The 25073-nt window shown below is 41.9% G+C and overlaps 1 protein-coding gene across 13 annotated transcripts in view; it reads left to right on the top strand.

Moving 5' to 3' along the window:
* The first annotated feature begins 13601 nt into the window (after positions 1 to 13601).
* Positions 13602 to 25073, top strand: part of LOC125688137 (potassium voltage-gated channel subfamily A member 1) — a 100869-nt gene continuing 89397 nt past the window's right edge. For 10 of the 13 annotated variants that reach the window (XR_007374605.1, XR_007374604.1, XR_007374607.1 and 7 more), the window contains exons 1-3: positions 13602 to 14416; positions 15178 to 15342; positions 15781 to 16683. Coding sequence is in view for 3 of the 13 variants with exons in the window: in XM_048933780.1 (XP_048789737.1) it covers positions 15808 to 16683 (876 nt within the window). In the remaining 10 variants the exon portion in view is untranslated. Of the gene's footprint in view, positions 14417 to 15076; positions 15343 to 15780; positions 18385 to 25073 lie in introns of those variants that run through there. The other 3 variants (XR_007374613.1, XM_048933777.1, XM_048933778.1) reach the window with 3 other exon arrangements.

Genomic DNA, 25073 nt, shown 5'->3' on the forward strand with positions numbered 1-25073 from the left:
AGAGTATAATCATGAATAGTCTCCAAGATAATGTTCCCAAAGCACAGAAATGACTGCAGTTCCAAGCACAAACACAGGAATAGTTTCCTCACCAGCAATTTTATCATATCATAAGCCAAGACCACACAGCACAGCAAAATGACAACCTTAATCCAACCCCTAGAGATGGTAACAAAATGAGGAACATATATAGCAAGTGTGCTAAACAATATATTACCAAGAAAAGATGCTGAAAGAACTCAGAAAATAATTTTAAAAATAACATCATGATTAGCAATTATCAAACTACCACATGATTAGATCAGGCCTCCTGTTATCTCAATGCTTTGAGCCCCATATTGGCACCGAAAGTTTAACCTGGCATGTAGCTAAACTAAGCACAATATTTTCCATTAAAAATGTCAGAAATTGCATCACAATGCATATGTACATATGACATTCTCACAGTAATAGAATATTCCAGATTACATTTTTACAAGCTTAATCAAGAGATACTTATATTTGTCACACAACTATACATGCTACCGTGACAACTCCATTGACTGCTTTGTTCACCAATCAGGGTAAATACTAGGATTCAATGAAATAATTTCACTAATGTCTTTGTGACAGGAATACCTGTGCTACTACAGCTCTGTCTCAGAAACTGGAAAGTCTGATGGCTTGCTATTGCCACTTCTCAAGAAACTGGAAAGATTGTGAAAAGGCTAAGGGATGGACACATCACGAAGAAATAAGATAATGTATATCTGGAGCAGAGTTAAAAAGCATATTGACAATAGTGGATTTGTGCCCTTAACTCACAGAGAAACTCTTTTGGTAAATGGCCCTGATTTATTCCTTCACAAATTTCTGTACTATTATAATCTTTCTGCAAGTAATTGAGATACTAATACAGGTAGTTCTCACTCTCCTTAAAGGGATTGTTTTATTGTTTTAGGCAATTTGTAGATAACTTATACAATCCTTGTTGTGACATCTGATTCCCAATTTGAATGTTGCTTTTGTTTTTGCATAAAATAACAGTTCATTTGCCTTTTTTTTTTTTTTTAAGAACAGTTTTAAATTCTATCGCATCTTGTTCAGTCATCCAGCAGAAGTGAAGCTGTTGTTGAGACATGATGTGATACGGGTCGAGAACAGAGCAAATATAAAATGCTACAAATCTACTTGGACATCTCCAAGAAAATGTTCAGTTCAAATACAGTGTTTAGAGTACGTGCTATCCCCATACACCTGGAAAGTCACTCTACCAGTAGCATGGGAGAATAAGAGTTGTTAAAGCATGAAAGGTTGGGATTTTAGCTAATTCTGTAGTTTATTTTTATGGTTATATCTAACATTTCAGTAAAAGTTGGCATGAGGGACAGATGCATTCTGAACTTATTCATTTGCTTACCTCTTAGCTATCTGAATCAATGTGTTCAGATAACTAAGAGCTCCACAAAAGGAGATTCCTGCCACAGACCATCTGCCAAGTGTTGCATTTTTGTTTGTTTTGTTCTGTTTTGTTTTCCTCTCTTTCTATTGCTTCATAGTAAAATGCAGATGACGGAAAAAAGAACTGGCCCATCTTGGAAGTTGCTAATACTGCACTGCCATCTGCTAAAAAAGAAAGAGTGTTTCAGCATGGTTGCAGATGACTGCAAGCTGGAGTGTGAAATGTGGTAGAGGCCTTCAGAGAGATTTTAAAGGAAAGGAGGGATCCAGTGAGACTGAATAACTTTGGAGTACAATTTCTTGCTAAATAACCAGAGCAAATGCAGTATGCCTCATGACACAAGAGAAGACTTTGATCAGTAATTGCAGTAAGAACATTTCTACTGGTGGGGAAGCATTGCTTCGTCTCAACAGGAACAGGATGATGGGAGTTTCTGCCCCAGCTTGGGAACTATCCAGTAATAAAAAAGGACACCAGGATAAGAACAGTACTATAAAACAATCTGGGAGAGATTTCTCTTTCAATTTTGGATGGAGATAGAAGTCATGCTCCATTACAAATAAACAGTTCTATTATTCCCTCTTCAGCTTTCCAGCAGTTTTGCTTCAGCAGAGTCAAGCTGAAGATTTTTATATTCTTCTACTGGCACAGGATCAGGATCACCAAAGTGTGATATGGTTATGAACTTGTAGTAAATCCTTCCTACGGAGAAAATTCCAGTCTACATAGAAAAGTCAAGATGAAAGATGAGAAGGGAAAGAAAAGTATGTGGACCAAGAAAACACTCTGTTGATAGTTAGAAATGTGAACATTTTAGGTTTCAGCATCTAACACTTCATGCTGTCAAATACATTGCCTTTCTTTCATATCTTCAAAGACCAAACAGTTCTACGAAGAAGAGTAGTGACTCAATGAACTTCACAGAATTACAGAATCACAGAATGGCCAGGGTTGGAAGAGACCTCAAAGATCATGAATCTCCCACCCCCCTGCCACATGCAGGGACACCAACCTCCCTATTTAGTACAAGACCAGGTTGCCATGGCCCCATCCAATCTGGCCTTGAACACCTGTAGGAATGGGGCATCCACAACCTCTCTGGGCAGCTTGTTCTAGCACCTCACCACTCTCATAGTAAAGAACTTCCCCCTGACATCCAACCTAAATCTTCCTTCCCTCAACTTAAAACCATTTTCCCTTGTCCTGCTGTTATCTGCCCTTTCAAAGAGTTTGGCTCCCATCCTGTTTGTACTGGAAGGCTGCAATGAGGTCACCCTGCAGCCTTCTTTTCTCCAGGCTGAACAAGCCCAGCTCCCTCAGCCTGTCTTTGTAGGGGAGGTGCTCCTGTCCCCTGATCATCTTCGTAGCTCTCCTCTGGACCCTCTCCACCCTCTCTCTGTCTTTCTTGTACTGGGGGCTCCAGACCTGGACACAGTAGAATCACACACACACACACAGAATCACAAGGTTGGAAACGACCTGCAAGATCATCTAGTCCAACCACCCTCCCATTCCTATCAGTGCCACAAGCTACTAAACCATCTCTCGTAGCTCCTCATCCAGGCGCCTCTTGAACACTGCCAGGGATGGCGACTCCAGCACCTCCCTGGGCAGGCCATTCCAGTTCCAGTACTTCAGATGGGGCCTCACAAGAGCAAAGTAGAGGGGGACAATCACCTTTCTGTCCCTGCTGGCCACCCCTCTTCTGATGGAGCCTTGAACTCCTCCATTCACTTTTGAATGTGCCCTCTGGACGAAGAGAAGATTACTCAGTCTGAACTTCATCTCTGATGATTCAATAACAAGACTTAAATTTTCTCTGCATGTCTCAATGTGTTTGAATTTCTGTTTGCTCTGTCTATTAAACTGTTACCAAAATAAGGCAATTTTCAAGCCAGATGTACTTCCCTCAGGTATTTTCCTTTTACTTTTTAGAAAGGAGAAATGAAACTATCCATCCCTTATAAATAAACTCTGAGAATTCATGGCCTTAGCAGGTAGTGGGGTTGAATGTTTATTTCCTTTTATTGAAAAATTTGAAAGTATCAAAGGGACTCAGAAAAAAAAAAAAAAAAAAGCTAGAAGCATAAGTTCACCTTTACAGGCTTATATAAAATCCTGAGGAGTGCCATTTAACAGAATTATAGATTGAAATCATCCACTTTCCACAGGATGCTGCAAAACTTTGTGGTGATGGATGTAGGAGTCATTGCAAGGGGTCTGAAAAATTATGCAAGAGAAACAATAACAGATAACTGTAATAATGCATAAACCAGAAGCTCAAGCAAAAAATAAATTACATACTGTATGCAATAAGCATCTGAACACATATTTCACAATTTGGTTGTTATCTTCAAAAGCAGCAACATTTAAGCACTGTCTTAACTGATTTTGTCTCATTTCCTTGCTAGCAATATTCTCAGGGTGTTTGTGTGTATGTGTGTGTGTGTGTGTGTGAAACATTCTGCAATGCTAGATCTGATCAGTGATCTATCAGAAGAGGCCTCCTGCCTTTCTCCGTGGTCGGTGTCTGATGCTTTAGTAAAAGCTCCTCTTTGACTTATTCTTGCAGCCAAATATGTAACAATGCCCACAGGAGACATATATTACTTTCACACTGCACATTGCACACTGTAAATCATGAGTGTCGATTATCAGTATGTTACATGCTAAAGCTAACGCTGTGTCTGCCAGAACAGCATCCATATCTTTGTGAAAAATAGCAGAATTATTCCATTGATGAGATCCATTGCAGAAAATTTCTACGGCTCAGCTGACTTTATGGTAAAAATCATTCTTGTGCAGAGAACATTCACAGGGCTTATGAATCACTTGAATGTCCTTTAAATCCTCAAAGCAGGGATTAAGTAGGAGTTTAGAAGAGCATACGATGTTTGCTTGTCCTCAATACAGTGGTGACTTTCACATTACGCAAAATGGCTCCTTTGATTGTTCTGTATTTATGTGGTGTTAATGTCACTGGATGTCTTTGTTATTCCCCTGGCCTAGTCAGCCTGTAGAGCATTTTGGCAAAGCACAACTGCATATCCAGGTGGACCCTCCAACTACTACTGTAAGAATAAGAGTACTACATAAGAGTATTCTGATTAATGTTACACTTCAAGTTGTAATTCACAGCCTCTTCACCTGGTTGGCTAAAAATTTGACTTTTGTCCTTTTTTGCCACTTCCTTTTTATTACCCTCAGTTGATTATTTCCTCTAATTTGGCAGAAGAAAGGGCAGAGTTTTGTTCCACACATTGATCTTCCAGCTGGTAGCACCACAATGAGTTATGTGTAGTCACAAGTGTTGTTTTATTTTTACATGAAATTTATTCAAAAATCTACAGCTGAAGATGATCTGAAACAACTTATAATTTGTGAAAAATTAAATAAATATCTGATCTGTAACCAATTAAATAAAGTTTTGTTTCAAGACAAAAACACTTTATGTTTGTGTTTTCTTTTTTTCTATACTACCCTCTGCCTTCTCTACATTCAATTGCTTGTAGTTTATGAATTCTGCCAAACTACAAACAAACGAGTAAAAAAAAAATCTGTATTTACTCACAGTGAAAAAAGAGGGGGATCTGCAGTGATTTAGGGGGGCAGGGTGACAGACAGATTTTGTCTCTGCAGCTAGACTGGGCGCTTTTTGTTTTACCTGGTTCAGCAAAGTCTCCCTAGGCAAGGGACACGTATGAGGACAGAAGCAATTACTGCTTTATCAAGGAGGATAAGAGAAATAAAAAGTTTTGGCAGGATGACAGGGTCTGAATAAGAATAAAGGTAGTGGCCTGAGAATGAAACAAGGAGTGTCTCTCTCCAAAATTTATGTCTGCTAGTTCAGTTACTGGGTTACTTCCAGGGTTCAGGCATCTAGCATCCTACAGTTGTTGGGTCCTGCCGTTTATCACAGTGACTGAGATGTTCACCCAGGTTTATGTATTGGGGAACGGGGTTTCGTCATCAGATAACCTACTCCAAAACATCTCTTGGCTATAGGAAAAAGAAGAGATTCAGTAAGAGCAGAGATTCAGTAACTTGTCTCAGATTTGCAGAATCCTAGCATGTGTCTTTGTCTTATATAATAATACACTGTTACTGGGAGAACATTTTAAACTAGCTGCTGGCAAGACATTTTGCTCTGTGCTGTTCTGTTTGTTTTGCAATTATACATCTTACCATACTTAGTACCGTCTGCACTTTGTTGAAAGGCTCTTTATGGCACATCACACACTTCTGGTGTGTTTTTGCACCACGTAATACAACAGGATCATGATCCTGGGATCAATCCTGAGGCTACTGAAGTCAAAAAACACTGATGTACAGTGTTGAAAACTAAATCATTGGCAATTACTTTGAGGCCACAGATAGAGACAGGAGATAATGTAGATGAATGTCTTTTCTTATTGTCTACATTATGCATAAAAAATCAAAATGTGGGACATCATGAAGCAAACATTTCAGAAATTCCAAAGGAAAGCAGCTTGTAAATAAATAAGCAAGTTGCCACATATGGAGGGAAAGATCTGAAGTATAATGGCCCTAATATAATATACTCAATAAGCTCTGAGAGTCATTTTAAGCATCATGAGACTTTATTTTGAGGCTTCAAGGGAAAACAGAAGGAACTGCTCAGAACTAAACTGCTAGGATATGAGAAAGATTTTAAAAATGACCCCAAAATGCAAAGGATTCCCTTCTGCCATAGATCATACAGGATATAGCAGACTTCATTTCTGCCAAAAAGGAATAGGTAACAAACATCTGGAATCAAAAATAACCCTGATCAGATACAGGTGGGACAAAACACAAGAAAGCAAGAATGAGAAAACAGGATGAGAAGTGAACCACATCAAAAGGTTGAATGGATGCTGATAGACTGGGATGCCTCTCATTTCCTTCATTTTTTCTGATTTAGGATTATTTTGAAATGCATGCTGTCACCTGAGGACAAGCTTCAAAGTATCTGGGTCTTTTACTTTAATACAAAGTAAATGCAAATATGTTCACATATTCAAGTTCCTTATTTTTAAATAAATAATTGCTTTTGCTTCACTTCAGCTTTCTCTCCAGCATACAATAACATTCTGGCCAGGTAGGTCAGCAAACACTCAGAAGAGGAAATTGTTTTACTTTTGAAAGGGGACATTCCACTTTAAACTGAAGCTATAAGATAAGTTCAGGCTTGAAACTCACCCTACTAGGCATTTTAGGAAGCCATGTTGCCAAAGCAGCACTACAAAGCAATATGCACTGGGAGGGTTTATTACAAAAGGACAACAGTAGCAGGAATCATTTCCAGTCCTATACCATGGACACATGAACTGTATTCTAAGCATTTTGTGCTGCTGTGTGGTTCATTCAACTTTCCGTAGACTTAGACCTGAAGATGAAAGCCTTGAATATTACCAAGGAAAACAAAGCCAGACTTTTTATTCACCCAGACTTTTTTTTTTCCCAATTTTTTGTTCATGTGCCATGCTACACAATAAGTCTATTAAGGTCTGTACGGTCCCTCACTTCCTTGGTCTTTGTTCAGGTTGTGTCAGGTTGTTTCCCCCAGCTCTGCAGCTGTGCTCTGTTTTCCTTTACTGCTCTCCGGTTACTGCAGTTATTACCAATGATCCCTGCCAGATAACAGCTGTTTTCATTTGCCCATTATATCTGCTGCTACTAGCTATCTGTTTTCAGACGTGCTTCGTACTGAGCATCAGCCTCAAATGACTGGATTTTTTTTCCCTTTTTCCGTGAGTGGCTTCTTTACATTACCCATTTCTGAGTCTTCAACTTAACCCCCTCCACACCTTTTTCTTTAGTCTGCGTATTCCTTGCTTCCCATCAAATGTAAAGAAAAAATCACTGCAGTAGTGCAGTGTTGCTAGGTGAGGAGCGAGTTTGCTATGTGAGAGCAACTTTGTTTGCTCTCGCTGTTTTTTGTTTGTGATACTCATGGCAAGACATCTGGTGCTCAAATCTGTCTTGTTAAGTGCAGAATCACATGAATTCTTCTGCAGTGTGCTACAAGTCATGTCAGAGCAGAGAATGTTAAGCTTGTCATACCATGGGAAGGCACTGCTTGGCTCCTGACAGGCTCTTGCCAAAGCTTCTTCCAAAGCCACCTATCAGAAAGCTTAAACATGATCATCTCCAAAGGTATTCTGGAGTGGCAGAAAGATCGTTACTGATCAGTGTATTCTGAACATGTGCCACGCTGGGTCATACATGCACTTTGTTGCACACTGGTTCATGAAAATATTCATGCTGAAATAAAGCGTCCTCTATTTGTAGGTATGAAGTTACTCATTTCCTGATGTCAGTTCTTGTATCTGCAGGGATTACTAGTTGTCCTGATTTAAATAAAATCCCATCTCACATATGTGCATGCATACACTACACTCAATCCTTTGCCTAGTAACAGGATGGACACTGCCTGTGGTCATTTTTCCTTTCGGTACAGTCACAATCTGTGCACAAACTGTTTTAATGCCTTTGTTATCCAAACCAGACTGTTTTCAGGAGCATTCAGCACTTCTGCATGTTTGTTTGCTCGTTTTTCTCTTGTTTTTTTGTTTTGTTGTTTTTTTTTCTTTTTTCTTTTTTTTTTCTTTTCTTTTCTGGAGCTCATATTACATCCTTATGCTGTGCCCAGCACTGACACAACAGAATTGCTTCACCATCACCGCCTGTGCAGGGGCAGCAGCTCCTTTTATATTCAACTCTGTCCTGGTTGTGTCAGAGCTCCATAAGTGCTCAAGACATTGTGGTTCCAAACTTTCTGTGCCTCTATCTGTTACAGGGGGTTATTGCAATTTTTTAGGACTGGCTCACTGCTTTGGATTGCCTTTACCCTTTTATATAGTTCTCTGCCTGATGCCAACTGGTGTCTCCATGTGTTAACTGTTTGGACAATTCTGGTGTCTTGAGAGGTGGGAGGATAAACAAGAATCTAGTAGTTTATCTTCTACATAAACCCAAAGAAAAAGAAATACTTCACTACTTTTTTCTCTGGGTATTTTACAGAATCACAGAATCATAGGGGTTGGAAGGGATCCCTGGAGATCATCTGGTTCAACCCTCTGCTAAAAGCTCCCTAGAGTGGATACAGTAAAGTATCTAGATGGATTTTAAATATCTCCAGAGAAGGGGACTCCACAACCTCTTTGAGCAGCTTGTTCTAGTGCTCTCTCACCCTCATAGTAAAGAAGTTTTTCCTCATGTTCAGATGCAACTTTCTGTGTTCTAGTTTGTACCCATTGCCTTGTCCTGTTGCTGGACACTATTGAAAAGAGCCTGGCCCCATCCTCTTGACACCTGCCTTTTAGATATTTAAAATTATTTATAAGATAGTTATTTATTTATAAGATACTTATAAGATCCCCTCTCAGTGTTCTCCAGGCTAAACAATCCCAGGTCTCTCAGCCTTTCCTTGCATGGGAGGTGGCTCCAGGCCCCTAGTCATCTTTGTCACTTGTCATGGGACTCTTTCTAGGAGATTCCTGTCTTTTTTGAACTGAGGAGCTCAGAACTGGACAAAGTATTCTAGATGTGGCCTCACCAAGGCAGACAAGACCGAGGATTACCTCCCTTGACATGTTGGCCATGCTCTTTTCAATACACCCCAGGATACCATTGGCCTTTCTGGCCACCAGGGCAGACTGCTCTTTCATGGCCTAAATATTGTCCACCAGCACATCTAGGTCCTTCTCTGCAGAGCTCCTGTCCAGCAGGTCAGCTCCTAAGCTTTACTGATGCTTATGGTTATTCCTCTTCAGGTGCAGGACTCTACACTTGCTCTTGTTGAACCTCATCAGTTTCCTCTCTGCCCAACTTTCCAGTCTATCCAAGTCTTGCTGAATGGCAGCACAGCCTTCGGCTGTGTAAGCCACTTCTCCCAGCTTTGTATCATCAGCAAATTTGCTGAAGGTGGACTCTATCCCTTCATCCAGGTCACTGATGAAAATGTTGAACAAGACTGAACCCAGCACCAACCTGTGTGGAACAGTGTTAGTTACAAGTCTGTAACTAGATTCTGCTCCACTAATCACCACCCTCTGAGCTCTGCCAGTCAGCCAGTTCTCAGTTCACCTCACTGTTTGTCTATTACACACTTCCTAAGCTTACCCATGAGGATGCTATGGAGACAGTGTCAAAAGACCTGCTGAAGTCAAGATACACTACATTTACTCCTCTCCCCTCACCTAACCAGCTATTACAACATCAAAGGAGGCTACCATGATCAAATCATGAAGTATGATTTTCCCTTGCTTAATCCATGCTGACTACTACTTCTACGATCCTGTTACCTCCCCGGGGCAAGCCACAGGCTGAAATCATGATTTGGGACTCTCTTCTCATCTGCACTTTGATTTTCTGTAGAAATGTCATCTGCCAACTTTTTGGTCACTGGGAGTCGCTCCACTGTGCATTTCAATTTCTGCTGGGAATGCTGCAGCCATGGTCATTCACACCCTATGGTACCTCAAAGATGTAAGGAAGGGGATCATTACTCTGGCCAGTGGAGTTTCAAGTTTTCATATCTTTCAGGTCAGGTTCATAGCTTTTGAAGTAGATTCAGTCTCCTTAAATTACATGGTGACAGCTATTTAAAATATTTTACCACAAGCAGTATATTATATAAAGCCCCAGTGACCATCACTACCTATCAATTACTGAGTAGTTGAAGTAGAAATGTTATTTGAGAGAGCCCTTCTTTAGATTCATGTTTGCTTTGCTAAAGCATCTTTCTTATATGCTGAAATCATACCTTGCAAACAATCTCACAAAGGAAAAACTTAGTGTTGCCAAAGCTGACTTCTTGGCAGGGTATTACAAGAACTTGTTGCCACAACTGCTTTTTTGTCTTACAGGAACATACTTCTTCTGGTGTTTCTGCCTTGCTCACATATATCCCTCCTCCTCCAACAGCATTTTGTGTGATTTTCATCTCCAGAGTGACACGGGGAAAGTTAATTCTTTCATCTTTATATCCAGCAGCACTCATGAATGGAGTTCTTCCCCCAGTGTTTGTATAAGATCTTATTAATAATTAATACAAATAAAGGAAGGCAAAAATAGATACTGCTGGGAAAGAAGTCATGTATATTAAACACCTGAGTGTGCTTATCCACTAGTTTTATCACAGAAGGAAGAAACTGTTACAACATCATTCAGGACTTCTCTTCAAGCTCTGTTGTTGGTGTGAAAAATGGGAAACAAAACCTATTTTAAACACTTGGTGTACAGGTCTAAGCAAAATTCTCCTCATTCCACAGAACAGTGCAAACTGTTTGAGTAGGAGTTTCTCTCAATAGCAAACAGACAGTTGGACAAAACCCTGGGAAAGAAAATGTACAGTCATGAAAGAGATCAAAGGTGGAAGTGATATTAAAATTATAAAAATGTTGTTGCTAAGGACTTTAATTACAGTTCACACAGAAGTATATTCTTCCAATGGGAACATCCACACAAGATTTTTGCTGTTTTCTGTAGCACATCTTGGGCACTGTGGGGTGGATTAGCATTTTATCCTTTCATTTTTTTCTGATTATGCAGATGCTTTAGAGGCTCAACTCTGTCCTAAAACAGCATGCTTCCCATCTCCTCTGCCCAGTCATGGCACATGGGAATGAGGGCAGTTTCCACATCCTCCTTTCACAACAATACAGTCCCATCTCATCTTAGTCTGGTGTAAAAACAGATTACCTAGTGGCAGTGTTTAAAGCCTATTTCAAAACTGCATAAAATCAATGGTTATTTTTAAATTCATCTTCAGATTTACAGTCATTCAATACAAATTTTCGTTGATCCCCACAGCGTAATAAGAGTTTTGATCAACAATTCTATTTTCTCTCTTCTCTCAAAAGGAAAATGAAAATACAAATCTGTTCTTTCTCATTAAGGAACTGCCAGAACAAAACAAGTAAGTCTTCAGCTTTCTGTACAGGGCAAGAATCTGCTAATCGCAGAAAAGGTTCTGCTTATGCCATGCCAACCCATCTTTGACATGGGGGCCTACCAGTTCGGGTTCCCTGTGAAAAGTTACTTCAGCAGCCACCAAAGACAGCAGTGAGGTTCCTCAACCTGTGCAAGTCAGAACACCTGCTGATTCCCCATCTGCTTCTGCTCATCCACTCTGCCAAACCAGGCTGAATGGGAGAATCCAAGTGGAAGCATTGCTGAGAGTGTATGTAGGAGAGGTGTGATGCACTGTACCTCCAGATCTAACACCACACAAAGCTGAGCTGTCAGTAAGAGATAAGGGAAGGAAGAATAACTGCTTTTTTGGCATCTATGGAAGCAGGAAGGCGTCTAGCAGGATTCTAAAAAGCAGCTGCTCTGAATGTTTTTTAAAAATTGCCTACTACCTCTTTCAAGCTTTTGATAATTTGCTCTTTTTTGATCACAGTTTCCAATGAAAATTCAGGCTTTGCCATGCTAAGCAAGCCCTCAGGAATGAACATCCTAGGCTGTCATGACAAGCAAAGGAAGTGCTTTTAGTCCTATTCTTCAGATATAAAAGCAGAAAGGGCAAACTCTCCTGTAAACATGCAGGAAGCCCAGAGCAGAATAGCATCTTGAACTCAGCCCTCTGATTGTCAGATCTGCATTTTCATCACACTTGTGAGCATACGAATCTGTCTTTAAATCAGTACAGGAGAATATAGCACTGCATCAGAGGTGGGTGAGTGCCAGCTTACAAAGCTATTTCTGCAAAGCACTGAATACAGAACTCTGAATATTTTGCAGTTAGCTTTGTGCAGTGTGTCATCCAGGCATGGAATTCACTGCCATTAGAGGATGTTGAGTCAAAGGCTGTAGCTGAGTTTCTCAAAAAGCTGAAAAGCAGCTTGGTTATCTTAGGCTAAATGAAAACTTTTTTTTTTTTTTTTTTTTGCGGAGTGGCAGGGAATAAGAAGTGGGATGGTGGTTTGTGCATGGCCTAGTGCTTCTGAGTCTAAGGCTGGGTGCTGACTGCTGAGCCAGGAAATAAGCAGACAGAAAATCAAATCAGTGACTGTAACTTTTCAATGGAAGGACAGTCTCTGTTTCATTTAGCTTTTGGATTGTTTTGCCCAAGTTTGACAGATAAGAACTTCATCAGAAGCTTTTCAGACCATTTTCAGTGTATGTGTTAATCACTGAAGAGAAAGCATATACCAGATATATATCTTTCCTTTTGCACTTTTGTTTCGAACGGGGTCAGTAAACACAATACACAGAATAGCTGTTAGTACAGTGAGGACAAGAGGATTTTACTACAATTTGTGCTCTAGAAGTATTGACCCCTTCCCTCCCAACCAAAACAAAGCACAGAGATAAATAAGAGGGAGGCAGAAACTATCCATGATCTCAGGTGGTTAACTATTTCTGAGCTGTCAAGGTAGTGATCTTTATTGAAGGTAACGTGAAAGCCTAGTGAAACAAGGTCAGTTAAACATTGATTTGGTGTTACTTAGCTCCAGAATGCTTTAGATTACATGGGCCAGGGTTGTTTTTAATCATAACTCCTGCTTTGACAAAGTGAGCAGTAGGCTTTTATATAATGGATATTATCATATACTGCAGAGAACAGTCCTGCACTGGCAGAGGAGGGAAGCTGATGACATAATAGGTCTTCTCCCTCTCAAAGTTATGTGATTCATCAATTAAATGAATTCAGTGGGATAAAGCAGCATAAAAGGCAATTTCCCTCTAATACTGCCTGCTGATTAACTCTTCCTTCCCCATTCCACTCACACGGCTCGAGAATGCCGGCTGATTCTGGCAGAATAATACAGTAATGAGCCCCAGCCTGAGTCGAGGTCCGAATCCGGTAGGCCGTGCAGCAGGGAAGTGCGGACTCTTCAGGGGCAGCCGCCGCCCGCCGTGGCTGCAGAACGGCTCCGTGCAGTACGTGCAGAGCTCTGAACCGATCCCGCTGCTCCTCTGCGAATGCCGAGATTGGCCACCTAGAAAAAGCGGCCGCTGCGCACTTCCTTCGGTCCCCACCACTTTACACCCCCCGCCCGGCCCGGCGAAGGAGTGTTATATGTGCACCTGCACGGGCCGCCTGAATTTCCAGCCTTTCTTTTCTTCTTTGGAGCGATGACGCTCCAAACCTAGCGGAGATGCCCGCTTCTTACCCCCTTCCCTGACGCGCTGCCCCGCCGCACCCCGCCAGGCTGTCCGGCGCGCAACGGCCGGGCCCATGAGGCTGGGACTACAGCCCGCATTGCGTCGGGGGCGCGGCGCTCGGTGTACCGCGGCGGCAGAGGCCTCGCTGGCGGTGGAGGACAGCTCGCGAATCGGGGGAGTGTGGTGCGGTAGACAGCGTGCCCGCCCCCCTCCTCTGCAACTTCCCCCCTCCCGCTGCCAGAGCTGCATCAAACAGCTCTCAGGTTTCTGCTGATACTGCAGCGTCAAGACATGGATCGAGTTTGCTCCTCTCTCTTACGTATTCAGCAGTCCATTTGCTCTTGCCACATGCGTCCATCTCCTGCCTCCTGCTGCTGCTGCCGTTGGGACGAGCCAAGAGCCACTCCGGAGATGCGGTTGCGGGACTGCGGATCTCTCACGGCTCTCTAGCCGACGCTGTCCAGCACCCGGCTCCTTCTCCAGATGTCTTAAAGGAAGAGATCGGGAGAGCCAGCAGATACTTAGGACAACCTTTTTTTGTTTATTAATTCAAGCCTTCGGAAAAAGACACTTTGCACTCTCTTCCACCCGCCGACTCCCTCACTGCGGTTTTCAGCAGAAACTACTTAAACCCACTCGCCCTTGGTGCAGCCTGAGTGCATGAATATTTAAGTGTCTTGCAGGCAGTGCTGTACGGTGACCGCTGTGTTATTAAGAAAGGTGCAAGAGGAGGAGGGTTGAGTTTGCCACTGCGGTTTTTGTTTTGCTCAGATTCTTTTGGATGGTGCTGCAAGACGGCTTGTCGCATTCTGGCACTGGCTCCTGTTCCTAATGAGCGCATCTCACACAGAGCAGGTAAGGAAAAGCCCCCTCTGTTCCCCAGCTCTTGGACCCTAATTTGACAGTTTGGGTCTGGAATGTCAAAATTCATTCCTATGTCTCCGTCTCAGTTGCATTTAACTGCTGCAAAACAGAGGGGAGATGCTTCACTCCTTCTCCCCATATCCCTTCAGTCTGTGTGATGAAGTTGTCAGTGCTCAGCTAAGTCTCTACCATCTGCAAAGTGGGATGCATGGTGGTCAGGAAACTTACAGCAGGAGCTGATCCCAGTGAAGTTGCATGGTAAGCCCTCCATGGAAGCACTCAAGAAGAGCACAGCAAGGCTGCAGGTTCATATTGACCTCTTCCTGTCCTGGAGGTGCTGTTGTGCATTCAGGGGTGTACAGGAATGTGTAAGGCTTTTCATATACTGCCATAGTGAGCAAAGCAGGATATTCTTGCTGATGTGAAAGCTAATCCATTGCGGTGGAGTATGTATGTGTAGTGGGGCTTGAGGGTTGATTTATGATGCTTCTTTCTCTCTTGGCAGCCTCCATTCTGCAAGTGAGCTTTATGTCTTTAAACACTGAATATCTCCATCTCTTCTTCCCCAGTGCACAAGAGGACCAGGGCAGTGGGGGGAAGGAGAAGCGGAGGGGGGGGGGGGGGCGGGGGGCAGACAATGGAAATTTGCTGAGTTGGCATTGCAAGGACTTGCTTCCCAGCCACCTTGTGATTTATTTATTAATTTATTTGTGTGTGTGTGTGTGTGTGTGTGTATGGTAACTTCAAAACAGCATCCACAGTGATGATCAAGTTGGCAAGAAAAGTGGCCGGATCGAATTAAAGGCGAAAGGAGACAGCTGGGGAGGGGACCCCAGCCAGGAGGTGCACCCCATACACCCTGGCCTGGGGGGACAGGATCCCTCGCCTTACCTGCCCTCTGCCCTCACCCCCCAAAGGTACTTCTCTCTTTCTTTACTGTCCCTTCATTCCTTACGCCACTCCCTGCATCCCACCTTTTCTTTCCCCTTGTGGATATTTCCAGCTTTAGGCTTCTCTTCCAGTCCTTCCTCAGGCTTCTCCATTCCCACTCATCCTGCAGTCTCCAAGCCTATCTCCACACCCTGCCTCCCACCATCCTCCACTGAACTGCCTTTGCACTTTCTCCTCTCCTCTCCTCTCCTCTCCTCTCCTCTCCTCTCCTCTCCTCTCCTCTCCTCTCCTCTCCTCTCCTCTCCTCTCCTCTCCTCTCCTCTCCTCTCCTCTCCTCTCCTCTCCTCTCCTCTCCTCTCCTCTCCTCTCCTCTCCTCTCCTCTCCTCTCCTCTCCTCTCCTCTCCTCTCCTCTCCTCTCCTCTCCTCTCCTCTCCTCTCTTTTCTTTTCCTCTCCTCACTTCAGCCTGGGTCCCTCATTCTCTGTGCCACAATGACTGTGATGGCTGGAGAGAACATGGATGAGACTTCTGTGCTACCTGGTCACCCCCAGGATAGCTACCAGCCTGCTGCCCATGATGACCATGAATGCTGTGAGCGTGTAGTGATAAACATTGCTGGACTACGCTTTGAGACACAGCTAAAGACCTTAGCCCAGTTCCCCAACACACTGCTGGGCAACCCCAAGAAGCGCATGCGGTACTTCGACCCTTTGCGCAATGAGTACTTCTTTGATCGAAACAGGCCCAGCTTTGATGCCATCCTCTACTACTACCAGTCTGGGGGACGGCTTCGCCGGCCGGTCAATGTTCCCTTGGACATGTTCTCTGAGGAAATAAAATTTTATGAGCTGGGTGAGGAAGCCATGGAGAAGTTCCGGGAAGATGAAGGGTTCATCAAAGATGAGGAGAGACCCTTGCCGGAGGGAGAGTACCAGCGTCAAGTATGGCTCCTCTTTGAGTACCCAGAAAGCTCTGGGCCTGCAAGGGTCATTGCAATAGTCTCTGTCATGGTGATCCTCATCTCCATTGTGATCTTCTGCCTAGAGACATTACCTGAGCTGAAGGAGGACAAGGAGTATACAGTGCATCGTACTGACAACACCACTCAGGTCTACAAATCCAATATCTTCACAGATCCCTTCTTTGTTGTAGAGACCCTATGCATCATCTGGTTCTCCTTTGAGCTGGTGGTGCGTTTCTTTGCTTGCCCCAGCAAGACTGAATTCTTCAAGAATATAATGAACTTCATTGACATTGTGGCCATCATCCCTTACTTCATCACCTTGGGCACTGAGATGGCTGAGCGGGAGGGGACTCAGAAGGGAGAGCAGGCCACCTCCTTGGCCATTCTGAGAGTCATCAGACTGGTAAGAGTCTTTCGAATCTTCAAACTCTCCCGGCACTCTAAGGGCCTCCAGATTCTGGGACAGACCCTCAAAGCAAGTATGAGAGAGCTAGGTTTACTAATCTTCTTCCTCTTCATTGGGGTGATTTTGTTCTCTAGTGCGGTGTATTTTGCAGAGGCTGAAGAACCTGAGTCTCATTTCACAAGTATCCCCGATGCTTTCTGGTGGGCGGTGGTATCCATGACCACTGTGGGCTATGGTGACATGTACCCTGTGACAATTGGAGGCAAAATCGTAGGCTCCTTGTGTGCCATCGCTGGTGTGCTGACAATTGCCCTGCCTGTACCTGTCATCGTGTCCAACTTCAACTACTTCTACCACCGAGAAACAGAAGGGGAAGAACAGGCTCAGTTACTTCATGTTAGCTCCCCAAATTTAGCATCTGACAGTGATCTCAGTCGCCGCAGCTCTTCCACTATCAGCAAATCTGAGTATATGGAAATCGAAGAGGATATGAATAATAGCATAGACAATTTTAGGGAGGCTAATCTCAGAACTGGCAACTGCACTGTAGCCAACCAAAACTGTGTTAATAAAAGCAAGCTGCTGACTGATGTATAAACAAAAGACCAAAATCCCCACTCACAGCTTGAAGACTTAAGTGACGTAGTCACACTTTGTAGATGCTTTACTGATAGTCTTTGAATGCTTTATTTACCTCGTAAATGCATTGTTGCATTGTGAGTTTTTGTTCAGAGATAAAGAGGCTTCCAGGATCCATGAATGATAAAATTTTGTTTACCTTCAAAAACCCCACATTTTCCATCTGGTAAATGATAATTATTTGAACTAGTTAGGTTTTAAACTGAATGATGCTAGACCTAAACTTTTCCTGTTCCATCCACTTTTTTTTTTTTTTTTTGACACACTTAAGTTCAACTAAGGAAGACAATTTTTAAAACTGAAGCGTATGCATGGATTCCAGTTAAAATATCCTGCAAACATGCACAGTTGCAAGGGAGTGAATCAGATAATAGTAAAAAAAGTACTAACATGCAGCAAACGTTTACCACTGTTTTTATGAAGGGATGCAAATTTTCCTTCCGCACCCTATGTGAGAGAGTACATAGTTCCTACCTACACATCAGCACCTTATTTAAATACACTTAAGGCTGGTCTTTTTTCTATCCATAGAATAATTATTTAAAAATAGCAAACAGAATTGAAGGCAAAACATTTGCACTGCTGCTAAGTTCTCTCATGCGCAGATGATCTTAATGCACTTTTCCCTATCCAGAACTGTATACAAAACTTCTAGTTCTTCTGTTGCAAGACAGCACAATATAGTTTAATATAAGCATGTTTGAAATTGATGCTATTTATTTTATAATCGCATGCCTGAAACTTTACCTCAGACAATAATGGATAAGCTTTTGTTTGAAATGAATCTTCTAAAAATAGGTCCTTTATCTCTCTTGTTTTTTTTTCCTTTTTCCTTTATTTTGGGTTGCATTCACCAGAAGTGCACTACTTAACTTACTAAATTGTTGACTAGTACTTTAAAGTGTATGTTAGTCAAATGGGAACAATAACTTTTGGAGATCAAAGCATGTTCAAATATTCAGCATTATGGCCTATTTGAATAACGTGTAACTTTAATTAATGCATGAATTCAATAATAATCATTAAAAAAAAAAAAAAAAACCAAAAATTAAAAAGTGCTTAATAGATCAAAGGCCTGAATGGAAGATTAGGGAAACCTGTTTCCTGCACTGCTCAGGAAACCATGTTGGCTTTTGTCCAGGATTGTCAGAAAGGGATATATCCCATCTCTTAAAGGGAAAGCTATATGGAAAACTAAGAAGACAAGTTATATATAGCAGCACCTAAAACCTAGTATACTTTATATTTGAAAGATGTAGATGCATGCTTTTTGGTGCATTCTCAGAATGTAAATGAAACTTATCTACTATATGCATCCAAATTGCAGGAGCTGTTTGTTTTGTTTTGTTTTGTTTTTCAGTCATTTGAAATTTTTTTGTATTCCCCTAAAACTCACTGAAGAGACTTAACTGATTGATTTAAGTAGTTGTGCAGTGCCTTTATCTTCTATCCTCTAAACTGCTGAAAGTGCCTCCAGGAATTGAGCTGATCAGAGGTAAAGAAAGGGCAAGGACCAACACACAGGAAGAATAGTTCTGCACTGCCTCTTGGCTTAGCACAGAAAGATATAGAGAAGGAAGGAAAGAGCAGCCGTGAGTGAGAGCAATCCAGAAGAGGCAGGCAAAGAAAACCAGAACCCTGTGAGATAACGTCTTTCCCTTGCCACTCACTGTTGCAAGGCTTAGCATTTTCTTTTGCCAAATAAGTTGCAGCTGTGTTTATGTAAGACTTAAAGTTTCTCTAAGTTGCTTATAGGGATATCACTGCTTTCACTGTATCTGCCCTTGAGAGCAGCCCTGCAGAGAGGGACTTGGGGGTCCCGGTGGATGAGAAGCTGGACATGAGCCAGCAGTGTGTGCTTGCAGCCCAGAAGGCCAGCTGTGTTCTGGGCTGCATTAAAAAAGGGGTGGCCAGCAGGGAGAGGGAGGTGATTGTCCCCCTCTACTCAGCTCTTGTGAGGCACCATCTGCAGTACTGCGTCCAGGCCAGGAGCCCCCAGCACAAGAAAGATGCAGAATTCTTGGAACGGTTCCAGAGGAGGGCCACTAAGATGACCAGAGGGCTGGAGCACCTCTCCTATGAAGAAAGGTTGAGGGAACTGGGCTTGTTTAGCTTGGAGAACAGAAGGCTCTGAGGTGACCTCATTGTGGCCTTCCAGTACTTGAAGGGAGCTTATAGACAGGAGGGGAAACAGCTGCTTACAAGGGTGGATAGTGATAGGACAAGAGGAAATAAACTGAGACAGGAGGTTTAGGTTAGATATTAGGAGGAAGTTTTTCACACAGAGTGTTGACACACTGGAACAGGTTGCCCAAGGAAGTTGTAGATGCCCCATCCCTGGAGGCATTCAAAGCCAGGCTGGATGTGGCTCTGGGCAGCCTGGTCTGGTGGTTGGCGACCCTGCACATAGCAGGGGGGCTGAAACTCAATGATCATTGTGATCCTTTTCAACCCAGGCCATTCTATGATTCTGTGATTCTATGATTCCACGAGATAGCTTTTGACAGCTGGTCCCAGCATGGCAGAACACAGGAGAGTCTAAGGATTAGCATTATCTGTGACATCACATAGCCAGGCAGCAGATTGCCTGCTTTGCTTTTCTTTCCTTTAGATTACCCAGGTTGTAGGCAACAGAAGCTTTCTAGTGCTCTCCCATCCAGGCCTCTTCCATTTACTTTCCCGTCAGATCTTAAATCCTTTCACATATCCTTCAAACTGTATTCTTTTTGCTTTTCTCTAACTTTGCTGTACATCTACCATGGTATTTGTGGAGGAAAGAAAGCTAGGAGAAGGTATGTTCTGCAATGTGCCAGCCTTGACTGCTAGGCCCTGGGTGATCATAATCTTTGATCAAAGCTAAGGTAGGCACTAATCTTTATTTTCTAAATGTAATACATTGAGTATCTTCATTTTGCACTTAGCATGTGGCCAACTGCTGTTGAACATTTCTCCTTCCACACTGTACAGAACATTTTTTCTCTTATGTTCATAATATATGTATATATGTGTATTAATATGTACATGTGTGTCTCACTCCAGTTTATAGAAAGGAGAGGAGGTTCTTTGACATATGTATACCTGGTGTGAGATTAAGAAGCAATGGTTCAAACGTTGGTCCGACCAATTTTTTGCAAATCTTAATCAGGGAGATGGGGAAGGGAAAGAGGGTGAAAGAAAAGATAGGAAAGAAGCAAAAATTGGGTAGAGCTGGGGTAGTCCTCAGCAGGATCCAGCAGCATCCCGTTCCGATGGTCCGAGGCAAAAGCGCAGGGGGAAAGCAGCAGCAGTGTGGCTGTCCTTGGGCAGCAAGCAGGTAGCAGGAAGAAGCCACAGGGTAAGTCCAGGAGGAAGCAGCAGCTTTCAGGTAGCAGGCCCAGGAGAGTCCATCAGCATGCAGGCATCAGCTCGTGAGGCTTTGGGTATCAGACACCTTCTTGTTCTTCTTCAGCATGCAGGTCTCAAGTCGTGAGGAATCTGTTGTCAGAAACCTAACTTCATGGTTGTTGGTCCCCTTTTTATACTTCTTCTGCCATCGTGGCATTCCTGGGTGCTTGGGTAAGAGTCATGTGCAGTACCCCCTGAGATGGCCATCTCCCCTGAGATAAGTCCACACAAAAGACTGCTTCCTGGCCATTAATCTGTGGCTTCTGTGGCTTATCTCTCTCTCTCGTTGCCTCTGGCCTTGTCCATCTGCGTCCCTCTGACAACGGATTTCTCAACCCTTGTCCAGGACTTGTTTGGACTTGTTCATCTGTGTCCTCAGCAAGCTTTGAGACAGTGATGTAAAAGAATAATCTCTTACAGTGTGTCTGCATGTGTGTGTGTTACACATATGCATAAACAAGGCACTTAGAGTGGTAAAGAGCCCTAACTTTGCAGTTACGCACAAGCCTGACCTAACAGGTTTCCAGAAAGACTTGGCTTTATTTTTCACTGTGTGGCTTCTGTGAGTCTTAATGATGAGAAGGTGATTAGAAACTGAGCTTTAACTCCTGCAAGAAACGCGAACTATCAAATAAAACAGGGCATTACTTCTGCTAGATAGATGTTGTAAAGCTTTCTTCTTGTTCTCTGCTCACTCCTCTGACCATTGTATACCTCTCTCCTCACTAAAATCTGGTGGTCCTGATCTTCCTAAACTCTTGTACTCTAGTATATGACTTCTCAAGTCAAAATGGACTTGAGTGCTGCACTCAACTTATAAAAAAATCAACCAACTAAACAGCAATAATAAATTGTGCAACAGCAAAAATAAAGTGCTATTGGACTGAAGATGAGAAAGAAGTATCTGGAACATGAAGCCTCACTTTGACTATTTCTGTTGTAGTTGGTTATACATACCTATGTTTAATGACCAGAATTACAATAATTCTGTGTATGCAGAGAGAAAAGTGCTACATGCAGTATCTATCTATCTATCTATCTATCTATCTATCTATCTATCTATCTATCTATCTATCTATTTTTGTTAGGGTGGATCGTAAGGGCTCAGGATGGCCTGGGGAGTCTGAATATTGTTTTGCCCATTTATAGCGTACCTCAAAGGATCTAAATATGCTTGGAATATAGGAATTAACATCATGTAGCATAGGCAAGCATTTCTGGTCAGTTAAACACAGAAGAAACAACAACAATAAGAAAAAAAGCTTACTCCCTTTATGCAGAAGTGCTGAAATGTATTCATGGACTGAAAGTGCACTTAGCCAACTGCCTGTTCTCACTATTAAGCATCTTTCTTTTTTTTTCATTCTCTTTATTTTCCCCTTCCCGTTCTCCTTCCCCTTCCTGTTCCCTTTCCCCTTCCCCTTCCTTTTCCTCTTCTCCTTCTCCTTCTCCATCTCCTTCTACTTCTCCTTCTCCTTTCTTCTCTTTTTCTTTTTTTCTTATGACCTACATTTCTTTTTGCCACAAACTCTGCGGGGTTGTTTATATCAGTGGAAGAGGACTGGAAAGGAACTGATGGCCAGTCAGTGTGTCTCTGAGAAAAAGACAAGATTTTCGTTCATTTGGTAGAGAATAACCAGAAGTAATGCTTGTGTTTTGCTGGACAGAGAAAACAAAATACATCAATCTTAGTTGGGCTGTGGCTTGATAAGACAAGGCAGCAATTCCAGCCGCCTTTACCAGCCACTTCTTGATGCTAGGTTCTCAGTTGCACTATGTGGCTTTTTCTTCATCCACTCTGCAAAGAGGATAAAGAAACTGATCTGACATGAGTGAGGCAGCAGTGCTCAGTGGTGTAGAGATAGGAATGAAAGGGGGAGATAGTGGGCAGGAATCCCAGAGACTGATCTTACTGACCATATTCTCCATCTGGTCCTATCACTCTGAGCAATAGATCACTAAGAAGCAGTCAGAGCAGCAACAGGAGAGTGAAAATGAAAGGCTGTGTACCTCTTTCCTTCACAGAACTGAGAGCACTGTGCAGCAGCTCCAGAAGAGACAATGATGTGTATTTACATGTCTTTAGAAGCAGTTAGTGTACAGTAAGCCAGGATGCGAGTTCACAGCATTCTAGAAAACCTACACAGATTCCCTGCATAGAGTCTCTTATAACTCACTACAAGAGACTTCAAGAAAACTAATCCAAATTATTGAAAGGTGTGAGTATAATGTAGATTTGTTAAACTGTTTTAAAAGCCCAGCATGGACATTCTGTTGCAGTATAAAAGCAGCCTTAATCTGATTTGGAGTCATTCATTCTGGGAGGAAAGTAACCTGAATTGAATTAAGGCTGCCTTAATTCTGTACACAATGGGGCTTAATGCAGTTTACCTCATCTACCTTACAAGTTAATTCAGACAGATAAGCCTTTAGTACTCATTAAATGTAATGGGATTGACACTACAGTGCTAGAGGTAGCCACGTGCTATAAAACCTTTATTGTACCACTAGAGCATTTGGATAGATGGAGTGGAAGTCTGAATGCTGGAAATTCACTGCCTGGCTTGCTGATAGGCTAACATCCCGTTCCTGGGACAATATCAGTGGTTTCCTTCCTTCATTCTTGGTTTATGTATCTGTAGATGTGAGAGTCAATCCAGCTGTCTCCCAGGTAGTATTGCTTACAATGATCAAGGCCCAAGTAAACTATTATCCAATTACAGAGTGTCTAACTGTGCTCATACTTATCTTGATGTGCTGTAGATCAGATGAGTAAGCACTTGAAAGAGTGTAAAGCACTGGTGGCAGGACAAAACTTAGCAAAAATGTATTGCTTCAATAGTGATTTTATCCAAAGAGATATTTCAGAGCTCAGACCCTTCTTAGCAAATCAGCTGTATATTGTTCATTAGAGGCTATGTTAGCCCAAATCAACAGTTTGACTAGTTGCTACTTTTATTGATGCATTTTTACTAGTGGACAGTTATTTTCCTTAGAGAAAAGTACAGAATGTTTCTTTCTGTTATAAAGAGCTGAAATCCAAATGTAGCATAAAATATGCTACTGTAAGGAACTGAGGGCAAATGTCAGTTTTCCATGGTTCAGACTTTGACAGTGCAGTTTCTTATATGCATATGTATTAACTGAAATAAAATGAACAGTAGGTTAGGGACAGCTGAATTTTTTTAGAAAAAAAAGGTAGAAAGTTGGATTTTAGAATTTGCACTTATGTAGAGAGAATATATACTTTTTCTAAAACTATCTTGATTAATCATTTTTGAGGAGTGCCATTCTATTTTAATTAATTTCTCCTAGTGTACAGAACAGGAAAGTACCACAGGTTTCCTTTCAGCAGGCTTGATGCCACTGGTTGTCATAGAAATTTTGGTTACAGGAAAAATCAGCTCCAAAGTGTGATTTACCCTCAATAGCCACAGAGATTTATGCAATATGAAAGTTGTCCTTGTGATTGCTCAACATGGCAAGTTTGTTCCAGACCTGTATGTCACAAGTCTGAAATAGACTCCTTTCCTAGGATGCTTAAATAGGGACCTATGTTTTAGTTTTGGTTAGACTTATTTCAGGCTATGTTTATTTTTCTACTTTCTGCTTTTCTGTTTTTATTTAATCAGATATGTAAAATTTATTTTTCCTAAAATACTAATCAAGTATTCTTAAAGAGAAGTGAGTATTCGTATCTGCAAAATGAAACTTCAGGGTGTTCTGCTGTTACACTCAGTACAGACGAACTTGCCACCAGTGAGGTCAACAGTTTATGCTGTCAAGGCATAGCATGCTTTAATGTTTTCAAAGGAAATAAAATGAAACTGAGATCTTAACCAAAATTTGTCTCAAAATATTTGTTAATATCTAAATAAAGCTGTATATTTCATCTGTTAACAGACTCTAGTAAATGTCACTATGAGTTTTTAAAAATCATCTTCCATTTCTTGTTTCTGTAATAAATAAAATGAAGCCATGTCACATTTGGTTCCTTTTGGCGCATCGGTCTTTGATACATTTTGTTTTTTTTTCAGGGACATTTCTATAATGTAATTGGAATCAAATGTATAATTTACTTTTGTACAAAAGTAAAAATGGTATTTTTATGCCTAAATTCAGCAAACCTCTACCTATAACATGCCAAACTTATATCTTTTTTTCTTTTCCAAGTAAACCATTGTTTTTGCAGTATGTTCATTTGTAATGAATAAATTAGGGCTTTTTATGGACTGTGTATGGCCTTTTAGACATACCTCTAATTTTAAAGGACAAATATTACAAATATATGAACTAAAAATTCTCAATATAAAAGTGCACCATCAGGGCAACAAAACACCTAAGCTGACACAGCTGTACTTATT

This window comes from Lagopus muta, chromosome 1 (assembly GCF_023343835.1).
Source record: "Lagopus muta isolate bLagMut1 chromosome 1, bLagMut1 primary, whole genome shotgun sequence".
NCBI classification, from domain to species: Eukaryota; Metazoa; Chordata; class Aves; order Galliformes; family Phasianidae; genus Lagopus; species Lagopus muta.